Below are 21,007 nucleotides of genomic sequence, written 5' to 3'. Positions count from 1 at the left end.
GTATTACAAGACTAGTTTGTCATAGAACTGGGACTCCCAAGTACTGTGTTTACATCACTAGACACCTCTACTGTAATGTGGAAACCCAATAAAAAGCTTTCAAAAAAAAAAATGTAAGCTAAAAAGCTTTTCAGCTTACATCTTTTTTTTGAAAGCTTTTTATTTTCAAAACATACACAGATAATTTTTCAACATTGACCTTGCATAGCCTTGTGTTCGAAATTTTCCCCTCCTTGCCCCTACCCTCTGCCCTAATGGCAAGCAATCTAATATATTATACTTGTTAAAATATGTTTAATCCAACATATAAACATATTTATACAATTATCTTATAAGAAAAATCAAATCAAAAAGGAAAAAATGAGTGAGAAAACGAAATGCAAGTGAACAATAACAAAAAGATTGAGAATGAATGCCATGTTGTGGTCCACACTCGGTTCCTAGTCTCCTCTCAGGGTGTAGATAGCTAGCTCTCTTCATCACAAAATCATTGGAACTAGCCTCAATCATCTCATTGTTGGAAAGAGTCCCTTCTTTCAGAATTGATCGTTATATAATATTGCTTGTTGCCGTGTACAATGATCTTCTGCTCATTTCACTTAGCATCCAGGTTACACCTTTAGGAAGCATTTTACTCTTACTTACATTGCAAGAATAAGCAGATACTGTCATCTTGCTACCACATTGGACTTTTCTTTTTTTTCTTATTTTTATATGTTTTGTAGTATTTTTGTTTTAAAGATATTAAAATTTATAATTGATGAAGCTGAATAGTTCCAAAAGTTAATGTGCATATTAAATTATAAAAATCTGGATACTAAACCCCTATTTCAGTTTCCTAAGGAGAAATTGACACTTTTACAACCCAGTAAGTGATGGAAATGTGAATATAAAATCAAAGATAAATTTTATTTTTTTTTCTCTCTAAAGACAGTTGCCAAGCCAGACTACACTCCCTGTAATATAAGTGATGAATATAAATCATTTAAAAATAAATTATAATTAGTTTTGAGGAATGTTAACCTGAGGGGATTTCTTCAGATATATGGTTATAGGAAAAGGGCTAGAATATGGGAAAGGAATTGTAGGGTGAAGAAAATGCCAGGAAAGAGAAGAAGAAACTGAAAATATTAGTATTTATTTGATTTTTTTGGAACATTAAAGTTGATGTTCACATTTATGTTCAAATCTTAACTGGACAAGTAAAATGAAGAAATTGATCCCCCTTGGACATATGTCATCACAAGGAACAATGTTAGCATAGCTAACAGTTCCTCCTATGTTTTCCAAAATACAGATTAATGCAGCTTAGACTTTTAGGATTCAGGTTTGGTTTTTTTTTTTGTTGTTGTTGTTTATAATCTGGGCTCAATTTTGTCGATAGCCACTTTTCAAACCTTTTTAATGAAGTAAATGTTTGAAACTCTCAACTTTTAAAAAATTTAGTTGATCATTCCAAACCCATGCTCATCTATCCCTTGGTGACACTGACACCTGGTGGAGAAAGCCAGTTTGACTACTCAATGACAATCACCTGATTCTTACTGAAAACTTTGCATTCTACGAGATATATGCATAATTTTAGATCTATAAAATCTAAAGGGAAAAAATGAATACTTAAAGGGTTAGTTCTCTTTCTGAGCTTTGCTTTTGCTCTCTCTCGTCTTTAAAAATATTTCACCAATATTTCCTTTTTTTTTAAATTTCATTACATCTTTCTCTTTTTTGGTAAAAAGTTTTTTTAAACTTTTCCAGTTATATTGGAACATTCATTTTTTTAAAATAAGATTTTGATTTAAAATTTTTCTTCCCTCCTTTCAATCCCCCTGCCTAAAATGGCATGTGATCTGATACATGTACAATCCTGTAAACATACTTCCCCATTACGCACATTGTGAAAGAAGAAATAAAATAAAATGGAAAAGCCATAAAATACCCAAAAGGTGATAGAGTCTGCTTTGGTCTGTATTCAAACTTCATAGTTCTTTCTCTGGAAGTGGATAGCATTTTCGATCATGAACCTTTTTGAATTGTCTTGGATCATTGTATTGCAGAGAAGAGCTAAATCAATCATGGTTAATCATTACACAATGTTGCACAATGTTCTCCTGGTTCTGCTTACTTCCCTCAGCATCAGTTTTGGGAAGTCCAGGTTTTTCTGAAATTATCCTGCCCAACATTTCTTAAGAGCACAATGGTATTCCTACATTCATATACCACAGCTTATTCATCCATTCCTTAATTGATGGGCATCCTCTCAATTTCCACTTTTTTGCTGCCACAGAAAGGATTGCTATAAATATTTCAATTCATGTGGATCCTTTTCCCTTTTTAATGATCTCTTTGGGATGCAGACCTGGTAGTGCTATTGCTGGATCAAAGGGTATGCACAATTTCATTGCGCTGAAGGCATAGTTCAAATTGCTGTAACTATCTCTTAAATTACCACCATCCTATTCCAGCCTTACTGCTACCAAAAAATTAAGAATAAAATAAGCCTTCACTATATACAAAAAGTAGTCACACAAAACAAATCTATTCCCTCTCTTCCAAGAAATGGGGTTATGGTTGGTCATTATATTGATCATTATTTCTAAATCTTTCACTGTTTTTCTTCACAGTTTTTGAGGTCTGTTTGAAGTTTGTATAATTTTTCCCACTCTTCTCATTTCACTCTGTATTAGTTCATATCTTTTCCCAGGTTTCTCTGAATCTGTCCCTTCCATAAGTTCTTATAGTGCTAATTGTGTGACATTCACATTATAATTTGTTCAACCATTCCTCAGTTGGGTCCCTACAGTTTGTCCTAATATTTTTGCTATAGTAAAAAATGCTGCTGTGATTATTTTGGTCAATACGGGTCTCCTGCTTTCTTTGCTGTATATGTACCTACTAAGGGTATCCTTTGATCAAAGGATATGTAGTTTAGTGACTTTGGATACATTAAAAAAATTTTTTTAGCCCCATTCGCAGTGCATTAGTATATTTGTTCTTCTGTCATTACAGATATTCCTTTGAATTTTTTTTCTATTGGGGAATGAGGATTTTGTACTTATACATTTTCATACATTTCCTATATTTTTTGGATGTCAGACCTTGATTAGAGAAATAATAAAGATGTTTTCCCAGTTAACTCTAATTCTAACTCTTGGTTTTATGTAATCAAAATTGGCCATTTTGACCCGTGTTTTTTTTTTTTTTTGCTAGTCTTTATTTATTTAATCAAAAACTTTTTCCCTAGTTATTTATAGACGATTAAGATAACTTCCTTCTGATTTATACATAATATCATTTTTTGTAATTAGGTGATTTATCCATTTGAATCTTATTGTGGTAAATAGTATGAAATATTGGACAAAACCTAATTTCTTCCAAATTGTTTTCTAGTTTTCCTAGAAACTTGGAGTTCTTGTGTTTTTTGAACAGTAAGCTACTATATTTGATTGCTACTGGATCTTAAGTACTTCATTTCTTCCATTTTTGGATATTTCTATTTTTATAATAGTATCAGATAGCTTGGATAATTATTGTTGGTAGAATAGTTTTGAGATCTGGTCCCTTTGCTAATAAGACCCAGTTTTCATTTTTCCAGTTTTCATTATTTCCTTTCTGTTGCTTGGCCTTTTGTCATTTGATGATGAATCTGCAAATTGATTAAATAGTATTGGTATTTTTACTTTTATCAGGGTTCAACCATGCAAATTAAAAAATACATTTTCAATAATTTAGCTTTTTTTTCAAAAATTTAATTTGTACTTGTATTCATACACTTCTTATGTGTCATGTGGTAGGTGGACTCCCAGATAGTTTATGCATTGTTGAAGTATCTTTTTTTCTGTCTCTTCATGAGTTTTGTTGTTATATAATGTATGTGAGAAGTGATAATTTTATTTTTTCGGTGTCTATTCTTATTCCCTTAATTACTTTTATTTTTTTTTCCTAGAATTATATCAGATAGTGGTGATATTGGATGGACATTCTAGCTTTTATTTCTAATATCATTGGAAAGGCCTATCCTTTCTCCATTGCAGATATTTCTAGTTCTCTCAAGTAGATATGATTTATCAAATGTAAGAACCATCCTCTCTATTCCTCCCACCTTTTAACATAAAGTAGTGTATTTTGTTAAGAGAATTTTCTGTATTATCATGAATTTTTTGATTTTGTTAATATCATCTATTATACTTGTAGATCTAATATTGAACTGTTCTTGCATTTGTGTGTATAAATCCTTTCTGATCATAGTGTTGATATTTTAAATATATTATAGCCTCTTTGCTATTAATTTGCTCAATATTTTTTCATCAATATTAATTGGAAATGATGGTTTGTAATTTTTTGGTTTTATCCCTTTCTGATTTAGTTATCCAGATTTTACTTGTCTTATGAAAAGAACCAGGGAGAATCCTGCTTTCCCTAATTTTGCAAATAATTGGTATAATACTGGAGTTTTTAAATTTTTTAAATAGCTTTTTATTTACAAGTTATATGCATGGGTAATTTTACAGCATTGACAATTGCCAAACCTTTTGTTCTAATTTTTCCCCTTCTTCCCCCCCACCTCCTCCATATGGCAGGATGACCAATACACGTTAAATATATTAAAGTATAAATTAAATACAAAATAAGTATACATGTCCAAACCGTTATTTTGCTGTACAAAAAGAATCGGACTCTGAAATAGTGTACAATTAGCCTGTGAAGGAAATCAAAAATGCATGCAGGCAAAAATATAGGGATTGGGAATTCAATGTAATGGTTCTTAGTCATCTCCCAGAGTTCTTTCCCTGGGTGTAGCTGGTTCAATTCATTACTGCTCCATTGGAACTGATTTGGTTCATCTCATTGTTGAAGATGGCCAAGTCCATCAGAATTGATTATCGTATAGTATTGTTGTTGAAGTGTATAATGATCTCCTTGTCCTGCTCATTTCACTCAGCATGAGTTTGTGTAAGTCTCTCCAGGCCTTTCTGAAATCATCCTGTTGGTCAATTCTTGCCAAACAATAATATTCCATAATATTCATATACCACAATTTATTCAGCCATTCTCCAATTGATGGGCATCCACTCAGTTTCCAATTATTTTTCTTTATCTGTTTGATAGAATTCACATGTAAACTGATTTCTTCCGTCTTTCACCAGTTTTCTCTCATTTGTGAGAAATAAATGCTTTTCCTTATTTCTTAACATATTCTCTCCTCCTCAACCTTCACATTCATCCTTTTTATACTTTTCTTTACTCTCTTAAAATAGAATATAAATCACAGCTAATCTTTGTATGTATTTAACTCGTGTCCTTTAAAGATAGTAGATTCTGAAGAGACTCTTCTCATTAGAATCCAAGAACATCATCTATATTTTGCTCTTAATTTAATTACATGTTTAATATTCTCTTTTCACAATTTCTACTCACACCTAGTCTGTTATTGAGATTACTCGCAAATTTTGTGCATAGAGGTCCATTTTGTATTCTGTGGCATCTTTTTTTTTTTTTTTTTTTTTGAGGGGGTTGGTGAGGCAATTGGGGTTAAGTAACTTGCCCTGGGTCACACATCCAAGAAGTGCTGAGTCTTGAGACCAGATTTGAACTCCGGACTTTTTTATCCTCCTGACTTCAGGGCTGATGCTCTATCTACTGTGCCATCTAGCTATCCCAATATCTTCTCTGGGAACAATATTGTAATCCTAGATTTTCATAACTTTTTAGTAGTTGAATTCTGTGTCTTTATGTAATCTACTTTGAAGCTCTGGACATTGACTCTGATGAGTGTTTTTATTTTGGCATTTCTTTTAGGAGATAATTGGTGGGGTTTTTCAGTTTGAGAATTAAGTGTGAGGCAGTTTTCTTGATTTCTTGAAATACAGTATCAAAATCTTTGGATCATGGTTTGGAGAGCTCCAGTGATTCTTTAATATCTATCTTTAACCTTTTTGACAAGCTTTTTTTTTTTTTTTTTTTTTTTTTGATATTGGATTTAACATTTTCTTTGCTTCTCTCGTTCTTTTAGTTTTACTATAATAATTTTCATAGTTCTCCTGGAATCAATTGAGTTCTGATTGTTATTTTCTATTTTTTAGCTTATCCTTTACTTCGATAAACTTTTCCACTTCTGTTCTAAGCTATTTATTTGTTCTTTGTTCAGTTTTTTTTTTTTTTTCCTCCAGAATTCTTAATCCCTCATTGAGACTTAGTCGGTTTTCTTCATCATTGCTCTAGCTGGGGTCTGTTTCAGATACTTGTAGTTTAAAGAATATGTGAGGGTGTTTGGGGCGGGGTGGTATACAAGACTGTTTAGTTTTTTACTAGATAGTTGTATACTACTTGATGTTTTTGTGTCTCCTCTCTCATCTTGACTTGTTTTGTGATGTTCGTGTACTTGTACTTGCCTCTGACCAGACACTGTTCCTTTGTGGTTCTCTTAACCTTCCCTCTCTCCTGCCAGTTCCCATTTCAAGCCTTTTAGTAATGAGAGATTGAGGAACATTGATAGCTAACATTAGGCTTGTAGGATAACAATTGTACTTAAGAATAAATAAGCTTAAGTCAGAACTTTTGTAATTTGATTAGGTGTTGGGACTTTGTAACGTCTGTTTCGCTTTTCATCTTTTTTGCTTTTTGTTTTTGACTATTATTTTGCACAGATGAGTTTGGTTAGCAGTGTAATATTTTTGTCCTCCATTATGCTGCTAGGGAGTTGAACAGGTTGCATCAAATGAATGACAGCTACTCCTCAGAAAAACTTCTGTACAATGCAGGCAAAATGATATAGTTAGTACAGTACTATGTTTATCTATAAATGTAGTACGTGGTTTAATTCATTTCCTCGTTGAAATAGTACTCATTTAATGTTCATAAGTATTCCTGATGGTGTTGCCTTGAATAGTTGTGATGGGTTGTTGGATAGGAAGGTATGATGCTAGATCTGTCAGTGACATTAGAAGTATATGGGGACAAGCTGGATCTTAAGCAACTCTGCAGCCATTTTGCTGTTTTCCCTGTAGTCTTCCATATATCTGTGGTATTTTTTACAGTTGTCTTCTCAGACAACAATATACTTTTGGCTTTAGGCAGGCCCAATCTAGGAAGTTCATGGCCTTGGCACATTTTGTCATTTCAAGTAAACTGAGAAGTATGGGTAGTAGATATAGACTGATGCTAGAGGTGGAACAGTGGGTTGAGCAAAGCTGTCATTAAATTGTGCTTTTGGTTTACTAGCTTTTTTCATCATGAAAAGAAAAATTCTTTTATCTTTTTTTGTCTTTAACCAATACCACATTTAAAGCTACAACCATTTTCTTTTTGAAATAGTTATTAAAGGGAATTGGAAACAACTTTATTTAGTGCTTGCTGGCATTTCACTCGTATCTTTAAATTAATTAAATGGCAATTTAGTGCTCTTAAAAAAAGTTTGCCATTTTTGTGAGGGATCATTAATTGACCTAGTTCATCTTTTATGAAAATCTTAAAGGATTAGGAATAGAGCAGAAGTTTAAGTCACGTTTTCCACTGGGTTCAGAAGTCCATAATTACATATAACGGAAACAGGAAGATTATTTCCCATTAAATTGTAAAAGTTGGGCAGGAAATTGAGAAAAAAGGAATTAATTGTCCAGTTTCTCAGATTGAAGATATTGGGACCTTTAAAATGATACATAGAAGTTGGTTAATTATATTCTTCAGTTGTCCTTACTAATGATTCAAAGTAGATAAAGTTCTGCAAACACGTGGAAAATTTCTCTTCCAAAATTAACTTTTTGCTAGTTTATCCATGACTTGTGCTAGCAAGCAAATCTCTTGAGCCACGTAGGCTTATTTCAAGGACAAATTCTGTGTCACCACGAGGGGGAGCCATTGTTTATTAGCAAAAAAAATCTCCTTGAGCTATTTTAGAATGCTAATTAATAACATGTTATTTACCTGGTACATTGATCGACTAGAGGCCCCGTTTTCTAATGTCTGGGGGAGGAGGTGTTTTCATATATTCATAGGTATGTGACTAAGTTTGTGATTCTAAAAAGAAATTTCATTTTTGAAAATCTGCCTTACAGCAGAAGTGGTGAATGTTGTGCTTAGTGGCAGTTTGATCACAAAATCAAACAAATAGTAGGCATTGTATCCCAAAAGTCTGAGAATGCTGAGTATGGTAACTAGGGAAAACTTAAAGGAATTGGTCACATAAGGAAAAGCAGGCAGGTTTTGAAAAGGACTTGGGATCAGTGACAAAAACTAAACATAGGCCTCATTTTCCTAGTTCCTTTTTTTGGGGGGGGGGGGGGGAGAAGCTAAGAGAGCAGGCTAGAATAGGAGGCATTGATGTTTCCTCGTAGAATTGTCCTTGTGGGGCCCTGATTTGCCCCTTAGGTGTTTTGTGGATGAATACAGTGATGGAAAGAGCCTGATTTAGAGGAAATGCACCGAATTTATAATGTCCTGCTTCTGCCACTGACTCATTTAAATAATCTTGGGACAGATAGATTTCTAATATTAGAAAAAGACTTCACAGATCATTTAGTTTAACCTGTACCTGAAGCATGAGTTGTTTCTGATGAATCCTTTTCAAGTTTTAATCTAGTCTCTGTTGACAAAAGTAAGTTATCTGCATTTGTTTCACTTTGAGTTATTTATAACATGCTAGGCATAGTGCTAAGCTATATGAGGTGACTGTATATCCCTCATGACATGAATTGACTTTTCTGGGCCTCAGTTTCTGTGTCTGTCTAATGAGTTGGTTGGACCAAAGGATCTTTTAGCATTTATATTGGGTGGGGTTTTTCTCCCCTCTCTTTAATTTAAGGAAAATGTCATTGAGCCTCAGAAAATGCCAAGTATTTCCCATTGGTTTAGAGCACTATGGCCTGACTGATTAACTATTTCAGAAATTGTAATAAATTTCTGTGGGAAGTTGCTGTGATATTTCAAACAAAATAGGGAAGAATAAGAGCTAAGCGCCAGTTCAGGTGAAGAGGCTAGGGCTTCCTGAGGTATTCAATATGAAGAAAGTGTGTGGCTCAGAGGCTTGGAAAAAAACTAGGCCACCTGAAGCTACTTTAATAGAACTGTGGTTTGAAGGAACCAAGGAAGTAGTTCACCTCCATGAAGAAGCATTTAATAAGTACTTACTATTTGCCAGCACTATGCCAGGTACTAAGAATACAGAAACAAACAAACAAACAAAAACCAAGCTAGGAAGACATGAGTTCAAATCCAATATGAGACATTTACTAACTATGTGACCCTGGGCAGATCACCTCTATTTGCCTCAGTTTCCTCAACTATAAAATGGAGATCATAATAGCACCTACTTCCAGGGTTGTTGTGAGGATCAGATAATTGTAAAATGCTTAGCACAATGCTTTGCCCATTCTAAACCTTATTATAAATGTCAGCTCTTGGCTATTAAATAACTGTATGCAAAATATATCTTCTCCCCTACATAAGGAAGAAAGAAGTTTGGGAGGGGGTCTTGGCAGGATGGTGTAGGAGTGGGGGATTGCAAAAGGTTTATGAAGGAAGTTAAGATTCTGGGAGGAGGGAATACTTCTAAGCAAGGGTAACACCACCCTGTATAAAGGCATTGAAAAGGGTGAAGGAATGTGGTGAATGAGGAACAGAATGCCAGTTTGGCTAGATTGTAGAAGGCATAAAGATTTAAGTGTGATAAGCTTGAAAAGATGGATTGGAGCTGAGTTTGTAAAGTTCTTGAAGTTCCTGCCTGAGGAGGAGCCACATATATGATCATAGAGATCATAGACAACTATTGGAATTTTTTCAGTTGGGGTAATGACAAGATCGAACCTGTGTTCTAGAAATATCATTTTTGCATCTGTATAAAGTATGGATTGGAGAAGGGAGAGTTGAAACAAGGAGACCAATTCTGAGGCTATTGTAATAGTTTTGACTAAAGCCGAGGAGGTCTTCAATTCGTGTGGTAGCTGTGTCAAAAATAAGAATGGATGTAAGAGATGCAAGGAAAATAGAATTGATGAATAAGCTCCTTATTAGATACATGGAAGGGAGAATGAGAAGTCAGAGATGACAGAAATAGGGAAGTTAAGAAGAGTGGATTTTGGGGGAAAGCTAATGTGTTCTATTTGGGAGAAGTTTTTTAAGTATCCAACTAGGTCATAGATATTGATCCAACAAAGGAGTGGTCATACAGGTAAACTGAGAGAATTACAGATATTTAACCTGGAAAAGTAAAAAAAGTCTAGATTAATGTCCTAATCCTGAAATATTTGAAAGGTTGTTATGTAAAACTGATTAGGTTATCTTTTGTTTTTACATTACCTACATTTCCTAGTAGAGGCCTCTTAGACTTAATCTTTAGAATGGATGGACATTTTTTGTTTATAAAGCTCAGAAGAATTCAAGAAAGAATTGAAGTAGTCCAAAAATTGAATGGGCTGCTTGTGATATAGCAAATTTCTTCATTACACCAAGAAGGGTTTGGACTAAATGATCACCCAACTTTGTTTCTTATTTGATAACTATGAGGTTTCAAACCTGGGTAATTGGAAGGATTTTGAAGCAAGCATTGTGTCATAAATTCAGGGAGTTAAATGGTAGGTAATGTTGTGATAACAGGAGTAAGAGTTATTTTTCTTTCTCTTCTAGGAGACCATGGGGCTCAACTTGGCCTTCACGGAGCCAGTGGTGATGGAATGCATGATGACACGGCTGGTGGGGTGGAAGGAGAGTCCAGCTCAGACCCCCAACCCCAGACTGGTCGAAGGACAAGGCGGGAGGCTTGCACCTGCCCCTATTGTAAAGATAGTGAAGGGAGGTGAGTTGTCTTCCCAGAAGTTCAAAATAAATTTCATTTGTTTTAGAGGAGGGCACATTAGGAAGGCAACTTAAGAGTGTTGTTGGGAGTAGTGATATATTCAGAAGAGGATAAGATTAAGAATATGTCAAAACTTTTCTACATATCTAAAACATGAATCAAGGACTACATTCTCTATTTTTTCATCCTTCAGAAAATCAGTTCTTTGTTGTTTAGTTCCTTCAGTTTGTTTCCTTGCTGTATCTTCATCCTAGAAGAGTACTTCAGCATACATTATGGAGTATTCCAAAAACCTAAGGAGAAGAAAATCCTTTTACCTGAATAAATAACCAAGCAAAGTCAGTGGCCAACTCATACTGTTTTTCATGAGTAATACCTAAAGTTGGGCATTATAAACCTCCTTTTTGATGACTGACAAATGTTGCTTAAACTTTTTATGTTTTTATTTTTTTTTAATTTTATCAATGATTATTTCTTAGTGATGATAACAATAATAACTAACATTTATATAACATGTGCCAAGTACTATCTAAGCTCTTTGCATTTATTATCTTATTGGATCTCACAACTATCCTGGGAGAGAGGTGCTATTATCATCTCCATTTTACAGCTGGGGAAATTAAGGCAGACAATGGTTAAGTGATTTGCCCAGGTTCACTCAACTAGTAAGGGTCTGAGGCTAGATTTGAACTCAGATCTTTTTGTCTCTAGACTTGGTGCTTTCTACACAATAGCATCCTTTAGTTGCCCCATTGCAACTGAAAATAAGGAGTTTAGGACAATATCCAAAGCATAGGCTGACATTCAAAGAAAAATACTGGAGAGGCAGCAAGCATTAGTAATTTTGAATCTTATTTGTTTTCTAGAGGTAAAGATAATTGGAACAGTCCAGTTTCTTCCTAGACTGTGTCATTTCTCAGCTCCCCTTGTGTCTAAGGGTTTGCATTATTGACAGAGACAGAATTAGTATATCTGGTAGGTCACCTTATTCATATCTGAAAAGATGATGATAGATGGTGGCTATGTTCTCTCTGACAGGGGCTCTGGGGACCCCGGTAAAAAAAAGCAGCATATCTGCCACATGCCAGGTTGTGGCAAAGTTTATGGCAAGACTTCCCACCTTCGGGCACATTTACGATGGCACACAGGCGAGAGGCCCTTTATCTGTTCTTGGCTGTACTGTGGAAAGCGCTTTACTCGATCAGATGAGCTCCAGCGGCATAAACGCACACACACAGGTGAGTGAATACCAATCAAAGGGGCTGGTGAACTGATAAGCCAGTCAGGGAGTCAGAATCATATACTGAAACAAACATCTGCGGTTGCAAGGTATTTAGTGAATTTATAATCTAGTTGGAAAAACAGAAACTAGGTATAGTGAAAAATCTGGTAAACTACTTACAATTTTAGTTTTAAAATACTCTAGAATAAAGTATAATCCAACTTTCTTGGGGGAGGTTTATTTAGAGATTTAAAGATGTTTTAGGGGAAAAGATGGTTTGATTAAGAGAATGCTTGATGAGAAAGGAAGATTGGGTTGTTAGCAGAATTATGAGACATAAAAACAAAAACCATAAGTATAGCTTCAAAAAAAGTTAACAGAACCAACGAGTAGATGGACTAATTCATGTAAAAAGATAAGTTAGACTTTTATTTGTTTTAAAGTATAGAATTAGGAACAGTGGCTAAAATTAACAGATTTTGAGTCAATGTAATTAAGAGCAGTAGAATAATCTGCTTTTGGAGGAAATGAGTTTTCCTTTCTCAAGGTCTCCAAGTAGGAGATTCATGGTTCCAGGATATTACAAGAGAGAGAGAGGTTGAACTAAAGGACTTAAATTTTGCTGTTTGGGAAGTAAAAAAAAATTACCTATAAATTGCCTTGTTCCCATCTCTTAAGGTTAGCAACCACAGCACTGCTCTGCTTCTCCCCTTCCTTCCAAAAATAAACAACCAACAAAAAAGCCTTTTTCTGATACTTGTGTCTCTGGCTCCCCATCTCTCCCAGTAGGACTTGGTATACTCAGGGATTGCTGGTTGTCTTTATCTCGCAGAAGGACTTAATGTCAAGATAAACTGAATAAAAACTTAAGGGATTTAGTAGCGTTCTTTTTTGTGAGCTGGAATAAAATAGAGATGCCTCGGCAGAAAAACCCAGACTAACCCTACAATACAACACAACCTTCTGGGATAGTCTTATTAAGTGCTTCTAATATGACATGTTTTAGGACGGAGACTTGGGCAAGGTTCCTAGTCTTTCAGTCACCCCTCCCTCTTTACATCTTTATCAGTTATGTCTCCTTACCTTGCCTCTCTCTTCATCCAGGTGAGAAGAAGTTTGCCTGCCCTGAGTGCCCCAAACGCTTCATGAGGAGTGACCATTTGTCGAAGCACATCAAGACCCACCAGAATAAAAAAGGAGGCCCAGGAGTGGCCCTAAGCGTAGGCACCATGCCCCTGGACAGTGGGGCAGGCTCAGAGGGCAGTGGCACTCCCACTCCTTCTGCCCTCATTACCACCAATATGGTAGCTATGGAAGCTATTTGCCCAGAGGGGATTGCCCGACTTGCCAACAGTGGCATCAACGTCATGCAGGTAGCTGACCTGCAGTCTATCAATATCAGTGGCAATGGCTTCTGAGATCATATGCCCAGTGCCAGAGACACGGGCTGTACCCACAAACCCTGGGGTACAAGGTAGCATTGGGTCCAAGAGACATGTGGGAGAGGGAGCCACGATGCACAGCAATGGGAAGTGTGTGGGGGGGGTACCCAGGAGATGAGTTGGGGCCCTAGTACCCCACCTGGAATGGGGCACGTGAGTGGAAACTATTGATGTGACCCCGCTACCCTACATGGAGCATTTGACCCCAGACGGTTTCCTTTTAAACTTCTTTCCCCAACCTCTCCCTTTCTGCTTTACTTATCTTACCTTCCCCCATGATGGATCCTTCCCTCTTCCCCCTTCCTTAAAGCCATCATGCCTTGATAAATATATATATGATCATTGAAATACTTTTTAACAAAAGACAGATTCTATATTATATATATGTGTATATATAAAATATATAAAAGACATTCACAATGGGGAGTAGGCTCAAAGGGAGGAGGAGGAATAACCTGTGACCGAAATACCATGGTCAGTTTCATAATAATGCCTTATCTCCTTGTGGCTGGGCCTTGGCCTGGCACATCAGGCCTTTCTGCAGATGCTGTCCTGACCTCCCATGAGATTAAGCATTCATATACTCTGCTTTTAGGTTTTATATATATATGGTTTTTTTTTTCCCTTTATTTTGTCATTTTAATTGGGAGCAGCTTTCTGTACTACCTTTCTCAATCATACCCTTTTCAGTCTCCTCCCCACCTCTCCTTTTTCCTCTTTCCACCTGATCATTTAGTGTTTAACTTTTAGATGATATTCTTTGGACCAGGGCTCCTAGCATTTTTGAGGCAAATTTGGTCCTGAAGAAGAATGGGAAAAGTACCCCTGTTCCCTGGGCCAATGCTTGAAGTGACAGGGTCAGAGAGCCATTCAGAAAAACTACTGATGGAGGCATTGCCCTCACTTCCTCCCACCCTGGAGCCAGAGTCAAAGGCAGTGCCTTTTGGTCATCTTCAAGCATCCAGGATCCCAGGTGGTTCTAGGAAAAAGGACAGTAGGCCATGGAGAGATGGTGGGTTTGTCCAAGCCATATGAAACACCAAAAGATGGTGGTAGAAGAATAGGTAAAGAGTGGGATAGGGGGAATGAAGGATGTGCCCAGGCCAGGAGGGTACTCAGAATAACTAGCCTCGGATTAGTTGGAGACTTAGTTGAATTTGTTTTACCTTCTTCCAGGTTAGTTCTAGGTTGATTTTTTTTTTTTTTTTTTTTTTTTTTTTTTAAGGCCTGGACTTCATACTGCCTGAAAAGAGGCATGCTCTTTATTTAAAACATCCCTAGAAATTTCTCTCTGACTCCATTATTAAGGATTATCACAATTTGATTTCCCCCAATTTCAGTCCTTAAGAATTATTTGGGGACAAAAGTAGGATTGTTCTGGGATGTAGTGGGAGGTCAGAAGAACTTTACCTGCCCCCTCTCTTTTCCCCCCACCACCATTATTATCTGTTTTGGGAGATTTGTAGGGATGACATTTCAGAAGGGGCACCAGTATCTTTAGAAACAAAATCTTCCCATTTCCTTTAGGCCCAGATCTAAAGGGGAGTCTGGGAATGACAGCAACAGGAAGCTTATTTCTTTTGTCATTGAGAAATCCAAAAGCAACTAAAATTGGCCTCAAGGCCCAGCCACTAAAGCCTTGTGTCTCTTGACTGTTTGGTTTCTCATCAGGGAGCTTTTCACTCATTGTGAGCAAGGTGTAGAAACGGATGTGTCTTGTGTGGATCTTTTGATTTGGGGGATAGGTTTCTGTTAGCCACTATTAAAGCAGACCTGCAATAAATGGAAATTACCCTGAGCTGATAGAGCTAGTGAAGAGTGTGAGTGTGTGTGTGTGTGTGTGTGTGTGTGTGTGTGTGTATGTATGTGTTTTAATGTGTATGTGTTCGTGTCTACATACACTTAAAAGAAATTTTTTGAAATTGTTGAAAAGAATCAAAAAGCTCTAGAATCAAAACACCTCAAGACCCCTTTCATAGAACTCCACTTTTATCTGTACACTGTTCCTGGGGTCACTTTGCTTTTCTAACAGTCACACTTTGAAACAAGGCAAGTTAAGGGGTCAAAGAACATACTAAATTCCTTCTGCACTTTTTGAGGGGAAATGATTACATATGTATGTGAAAGTGAAAATAGTGTCCCAGTCCATACATAAGCAGAGGCCTAGACCTTTTCATGAATTTATCTTTTGACTGTTGCTACAAATAGATGATGCTGTGATTCTGCCTTATATTTTGTATAAAATCCAGCACGATTAGGGTTTTGGTGTTTGTTTGTTTGTTTTTTAACCTGAAACTCAATGACTGTTAATATCTTAAAGATTAACTTGAAGCATGTTCAGTTCCATGAGGACATATGCTGTTTTCAAAACTCAGGAATCATTTGCAAGGATCTTAGTTAACTAAGATTGTTTCCCAGACCAAATCCTGTTTATGCTGAAACAAAAGAATTTGTGCCCCAGTTTATCATCCTATCTTCCCATCTCATCCCATCCCATCCTCCCTTCCCATCCCTTACCTCCCCACCCCAGCTCCAGGAGAGGACTCAGCAGATTCTTTCAATGTAAATTTATAATCATGTACTTTTGGATCCATTAAAGGAAGGGGGAAGGACACCCCAGTGAACATTTCAATATTTTATTGGTACAATTCAACAAGGCACAATCTCTTCCTCTAGCAATGTGGAATTAGGAGGAAACCCTTTCAGTGTTGCTACTAGGGGCAATGGACCTTTTGGGAAAGGTATCTGAGGTTGATTATAGAGTAGAAGGCTGTGGGTTTACTCCTCCTTGAAAAGAATATATTATCCATGTCTTGGATCAGTTTTATAACAGACCAATCTTTCCCTTCTACCCACCAAGGAAATTCAAGAGCAGAGGTGTTGTTTGGCCTATGAACCTTTGAGAGTTGGCCATTGGCAGCTTGAATCTCCTGGACTCAGTGATTGGGGATGGGGGGCCCTGTGCCTAGATAGGAGCTATAGCTCTTTTCTGAATGTCCCTTTTCCCTAAGGTTTTAGCCATCACAGATTAATCCAGCTGTCAGTAGACTGATCCTGAGACTCATCTCCCCTTCCTCATGAGATATATGATCTTTTTTTTTTTTTTTTTGGTCATGACCAATCCTATTTTGTTGTGAGGTTTTGTTTTTTGGTGTGGGGGGTTGGGATAGGAGAGGTAATGTTAAAGCATTCATTCCCTTGCCTGGCCTTTGTACCTTTTGGCTTCTTCCCTTGTGCCCCCAAATAGTAAGATATCCCATATTGTCTTTTCAGGGACTTTCTGGTTGTCCTAATCCACCCTGACCTGTGGGTTCTGAACAGAGTGCAGTTTAATGGGTATTCCTGAGCCCAGCCCAAATCTGAATAAACAACCCTCTCCCTCCCCTTTTCAGGAAATACAGAAGTAATGGACATGGGGCTTAGGGGGGGGGGGAAGGGTTGGGTACAAAAGCTGTAAATTAATATGGCTGATTTATTTCTACTATATATATATATTTTTTGCTTTTGTATATCTTATATAGGAAACTTTAAGCATTGTATTTTTTAACAAATCTGAGAAAGCACTATAAACTGCAGGTATTTGACTTTCAGAATATATTTTGTATTGTTAATATCTTCACATTGTGAATACTGGAAGCTGCAGATCTTTGCTGAAATGCAATAAATTTATATATCTTTTGGTGGGGTACAGGTATTGGAGGGACCTTGTTGGGGGTGCTATTCAGGTCCCTGTCATGCTCTGGGGGAGCCTAGGTGCTACTTGATTAAAGTTTCCACCCAGCTACCATCATCCCTTGTGCCTATTGGGCCTTGGGGTGAATTTAAAAAGCACTTGGAGTTGCAGGTGCCAAAAATAAAAGTGTGAGAATGGTCTAATTGCCTAGAGTGGGACCCCTTCAGTTAACCCCCTACCCTGTCCTAGGCTAGGAAGCCTCTGGTGATGAAAGGTAAAAAGTGAAATCTGTTCCATCTCTCTTGGAAGAGGGCTCAGTTTCTCAAGGGATGAAAGGTGGCGGCAGTAGCCTTGGGAAGGGGAGGAGGATGTGGCACTCATCCAGCCCCGGAAAAGGTTGCTTTTGAAAACTGCTGATAAAATATGGGCAGGTTATTACTTTTTGTTTGGGAGCCCAGACTCTCCCTGGTGCCTCTTTTGGCTCCCCGCCCAGGCCACAGACCTCCTCCGAGGAGGATGAGCGGACCAACTTTGAGGTCGATTCCCTTTCTTTTTTCTCTTCTCTGAACACCAGCACCCAGGCACTAGCTAAGGTCACAGGGCAGAAGTGAGTTGCCTTAAGCTTAAATTCTTTTCTCCTACTGCTTAACTCTTAGCTTTAATTCCCTTTCCTGAGACCCTGGGATTTAGGACTCCCCAATTCATTGTCCTCCCTCTGGTGAGCACTGACCCTGTTGGTCAGCACCAAGCCAGGTTTCCCAAGCCCCTGTGCTCTCCACACAACTGGCCAAAGGGAAGAATGTTGGGAGATGGTCTGGTCAGCCTCGGGGTGAGGGGGCACAGTGCTTTGTTAGCCGAAGTCTTAGTTGCAGGGTAACCTAACTCTTTCCCTGCCCACTTAGCCTTCAACTAATAGGAGATTCTAGAGATTATAGGATGTTGGCAGTCTATTTGGCCACACTCTTGGTCTCCCCTCAGGATTAGGGAGAATGATGGCAGGGCTGTGATTGCTGACGAAGAACAAGGAATTCAATTTATTTTGCTGGTTCCCCTTGGCGTGAGGGGGGAAGTGACATGCTTGTCCTTCTAGTGCTCAGAAATGCTACTGTGCCTTCTTCCTGGGGAGCAGGAAGCAGGCCTTCAGCTACCCTTCTCTTCTCCCCTGTGACACCTGGCCTTCTCCACTAGGGAAGTCTCCGTCCTGCTGCTTAGCCCCTCTCCCTATGGCTTCCCTCGCCTTGATGGAGGGCCTAAAGCCCAAGGCCTGGGGAAAGATGGGGGAGGACTTGCTGAGATGGGTATATGGTAGTTGTCCAGGATGACCTGCTTTTTCATGAGTCTCAGCCATCCCATGCGAAGGCTAGGGACCCAACTTGTGCCTAAAACTTTAGATAATTTTTTTTTAATCTAACACTGGTAATAACCAGTCACCACACAACTGCCTTTAAAAAAAAAATTTCAATATCATGCTGTTTCTGTTGGTTTCCAACAAATTACCACCAGAGCTCTATGGGAAAATATGGTTTTAAGTTCTCTCTCTGTATTTCATCTAGAACTCCTGCCCTTTTTTACTGATTATTTCCTCTTCTCTTGCCTCTTATCTCTTGTCCATCAATCTTTCCCCCCCTTTGCTCATTTGTCTCTTGTCTCATTTTCTTGTCTCTTCCCCCTTGTTCTTGTCTGGGTGGGGTGGGGTGGGGGAGGGAACTTTTTTTTTTGCCTTTTTGTACAAAGATTAGTTTCAATGTAGTCTGTAGCTCCTTTGTAAACCAATTAAAAATTTTTTAATAAAAAGCCATGTCTCTGTGTGTGGAGGAGTGAGTTGAATGGGGTATTGAATGGATTTTCTCATCCAAAAGCTTACAGTTATGAACAACAGAGTTTACTGCACGTTAACTAATCTTACTGACTTCCCCTTTCTCTCCACTAATTTTATTTGAGCAGACATTTAACTGTAGACATGTGCCCGTTTCAGGATTCCATAACTTAATGGAAATATGCAAAGGAAATAGCCAGTTTGGGCCTTGTAAATGATCAGGCCAAATGTTGTTAGTCGGGCCAATGAGGGAGTTCTTTTTGTTGTCCTCAAAAGGGAGGGAGTCATGTATATTTTGTGGGCCTTTGTTTTCTGCTCAAAATAATGGGTACTTCCTTTCCAAAGACTATCAGTCTTCTTGCTGGGGTCAGCTTGGATCCCTTTGGATTTTCCATTAAAGCTGGGGTCCTTACGCTGGCCATTCCCAACCCCTCATTTTAAACTCATTGCTCCACCACTCAACTTAGCTCTGAGCTCTGACCCACCATCAGAGATTGCCTCTCCCCATATCATTTGATAAGGTTCAAGTCCATGTAGTGTGACGGCTAAGTTGTTTCCAAACTTGATCCTGATCCTTGCTGCTCCTTGGAAGTGATGAGTTCCCTACTCGGTCTATTTTCCTTTCATCCTTCACAACCCAGACCTGGCGAAGTGAAAGAAGAAAATTGTATTGAATGGTTTCTACTCCCTCTGGTCTCAATTGGTGGGATCTGTACATGTTTTTAGAAGGAGTCAAAGGATGGACAGCTAGCTGGATATTGAAGATCCAAAAAGTGACAGCTTTTCTCGCTGATGACTAGCAATTGTCCTCACTCTGCTCTCTATTACTGTTTCACCATTCGAAATCAATTCCCCCAAGAACAAAGAATAATTAGCCATACAGTACCTCTTGTCATTTTCCCCAGGTTGTAGAGATTGCCATAGCCCATAACAATCCTTAGGAAGTTTTAAATTTGCTCTTTGGCAACCTCTTCCATTGGAAACATTTCCTGATTGGATACTTGTCTCTGGGGCTAAGCAAAAATCTAATTCCTTTTCTACACTTTCGACCCCTTCAAAGCCAAGGATGTCTTAGGACACTTTTCAAGTCATCTATGTGTTAAACATACCTAATTGTATTTACAGTTTACTCATGGGATCTTCTTGAAGTTCTTGCTCTCCTGGTTGTCCTCTGGATGCTCTCCAGATTCTTAAGCCTGGGGCTTCAGGAAGTGAAAATTCACCAGATGTAATCCAACTGGGATAAGAGAACATCACCTCCTGTATTCTGAATTATACCTAATACTGTTAATTTTTTACTCATATTGAATTCACTAAACTATTTAGATGATTTTTATATTGTTGACTTAATCACAATGTTCTCATCTTGTATTTGTGAAGTTGATCTTTATAGGACTTTATATTTCTCACATTTTTGTCTTACTAAGTTTAGTCTATAATAGCCTGAGTTTTTTTTTTGGATCCTGCCATGTTACTTTTGTGTCATCTGAAAATTTGATAAGCTTGTTATTGCTGAAGAATAATCCTGGAGATCATTCTACTCTAGTCCCCTTATTTTACAAGTTCAACAAACATCAAATACTGACTATAAAGAGGATATTTTTTTTTTAATTCTGAATTGGGAAGGGGGAGGAGAGTGGCATAAGAAGAAACAGTGGGTAAGAAAAGAGAAAATGGGTTGAAGGAGGGTTCTAGATAGTGTTAATATAAGGGAAAAATTACTTTGTTAGGGAAGCCATCATAAAGAGGGTTAGGAGGGGACAAGTATTAAGCTCCTACTAGGTACTTATTGAACAGGTAGCACACTGGTCTTAGAATCCCAAAATCATAGAAGTCCAAATCCAGGCTCAAACCCTGGGCAAGCCACTCAACCCCATTTGCCTCATTTCCTCATCTGTAATATGAGTTGGAGAAGGAAATGGCAAAAACATTTCCAGTATCCTGGCCAAGAAAACCCCAAAGTGAGGTCATGGAGAGTCAGACACAGCACAGAAAAATGACATAATAGGCACTTCTTATCCTCATTTTATAATTGAGAAAACATGATTTGCCTAGAGTCACATAACTA

The 21,007-nt window shown here is 37.7% G+C and overlaps 1 protein-coding gene across 2 annotated transcripts in view; it reads left to right on the top strand.

The window, feature by feature from the left end:
- Positions 1 to 18,929, top strand: part of SP1 (Sp1 transcription factor) — a 36,565-nt gene extending 17,636 nt beyond the window's left edge. For both annotated transcript variants that reach the window (XM_031937791.1, XM_031937790.1), the window contains 3 exons: positions 10,618 to 10,786; positions 11,825 to 12,024; positions 13,113 to 18,929. In XM_031937791.1, coding sequence (XP_031793651.1) covers positions 10,618 to 10,786; positions 11,825 to 12,024; positions 13,113 to 13,426 — 683 coding nt within the window. In that variant the 3' untranslated portion in view covers positions 13,427 to 18,929. The remainder of the gene's footprint in view (positions 1 to 10,617; positions 10,787 to 11,824; positions 12,025 to 13,112) is intronic.
- The last annotated feature ends 2,078 nt before the right edge of the window (positions 18,930 to 21,007 follow it).

This window comes from Sarcophilus harrisii, chromosome 5 (assembly GCF_902635505.1).
Source record: "Sarcophilus harrisii chromosome 5, mSarHar1.11, whole genome shotgun sequence".
Taxonomy (NCBI): domain Eukaryota; kingdom Metazoa; phylum Chordata; class Mammalia; order Dasyuromorphia; family Dasyuridae; genus Sarcophilus; species Sarcophilus harrisii.
This window is presented reverse-complemented; position numbering and strand designations above follow the sequence as displayed.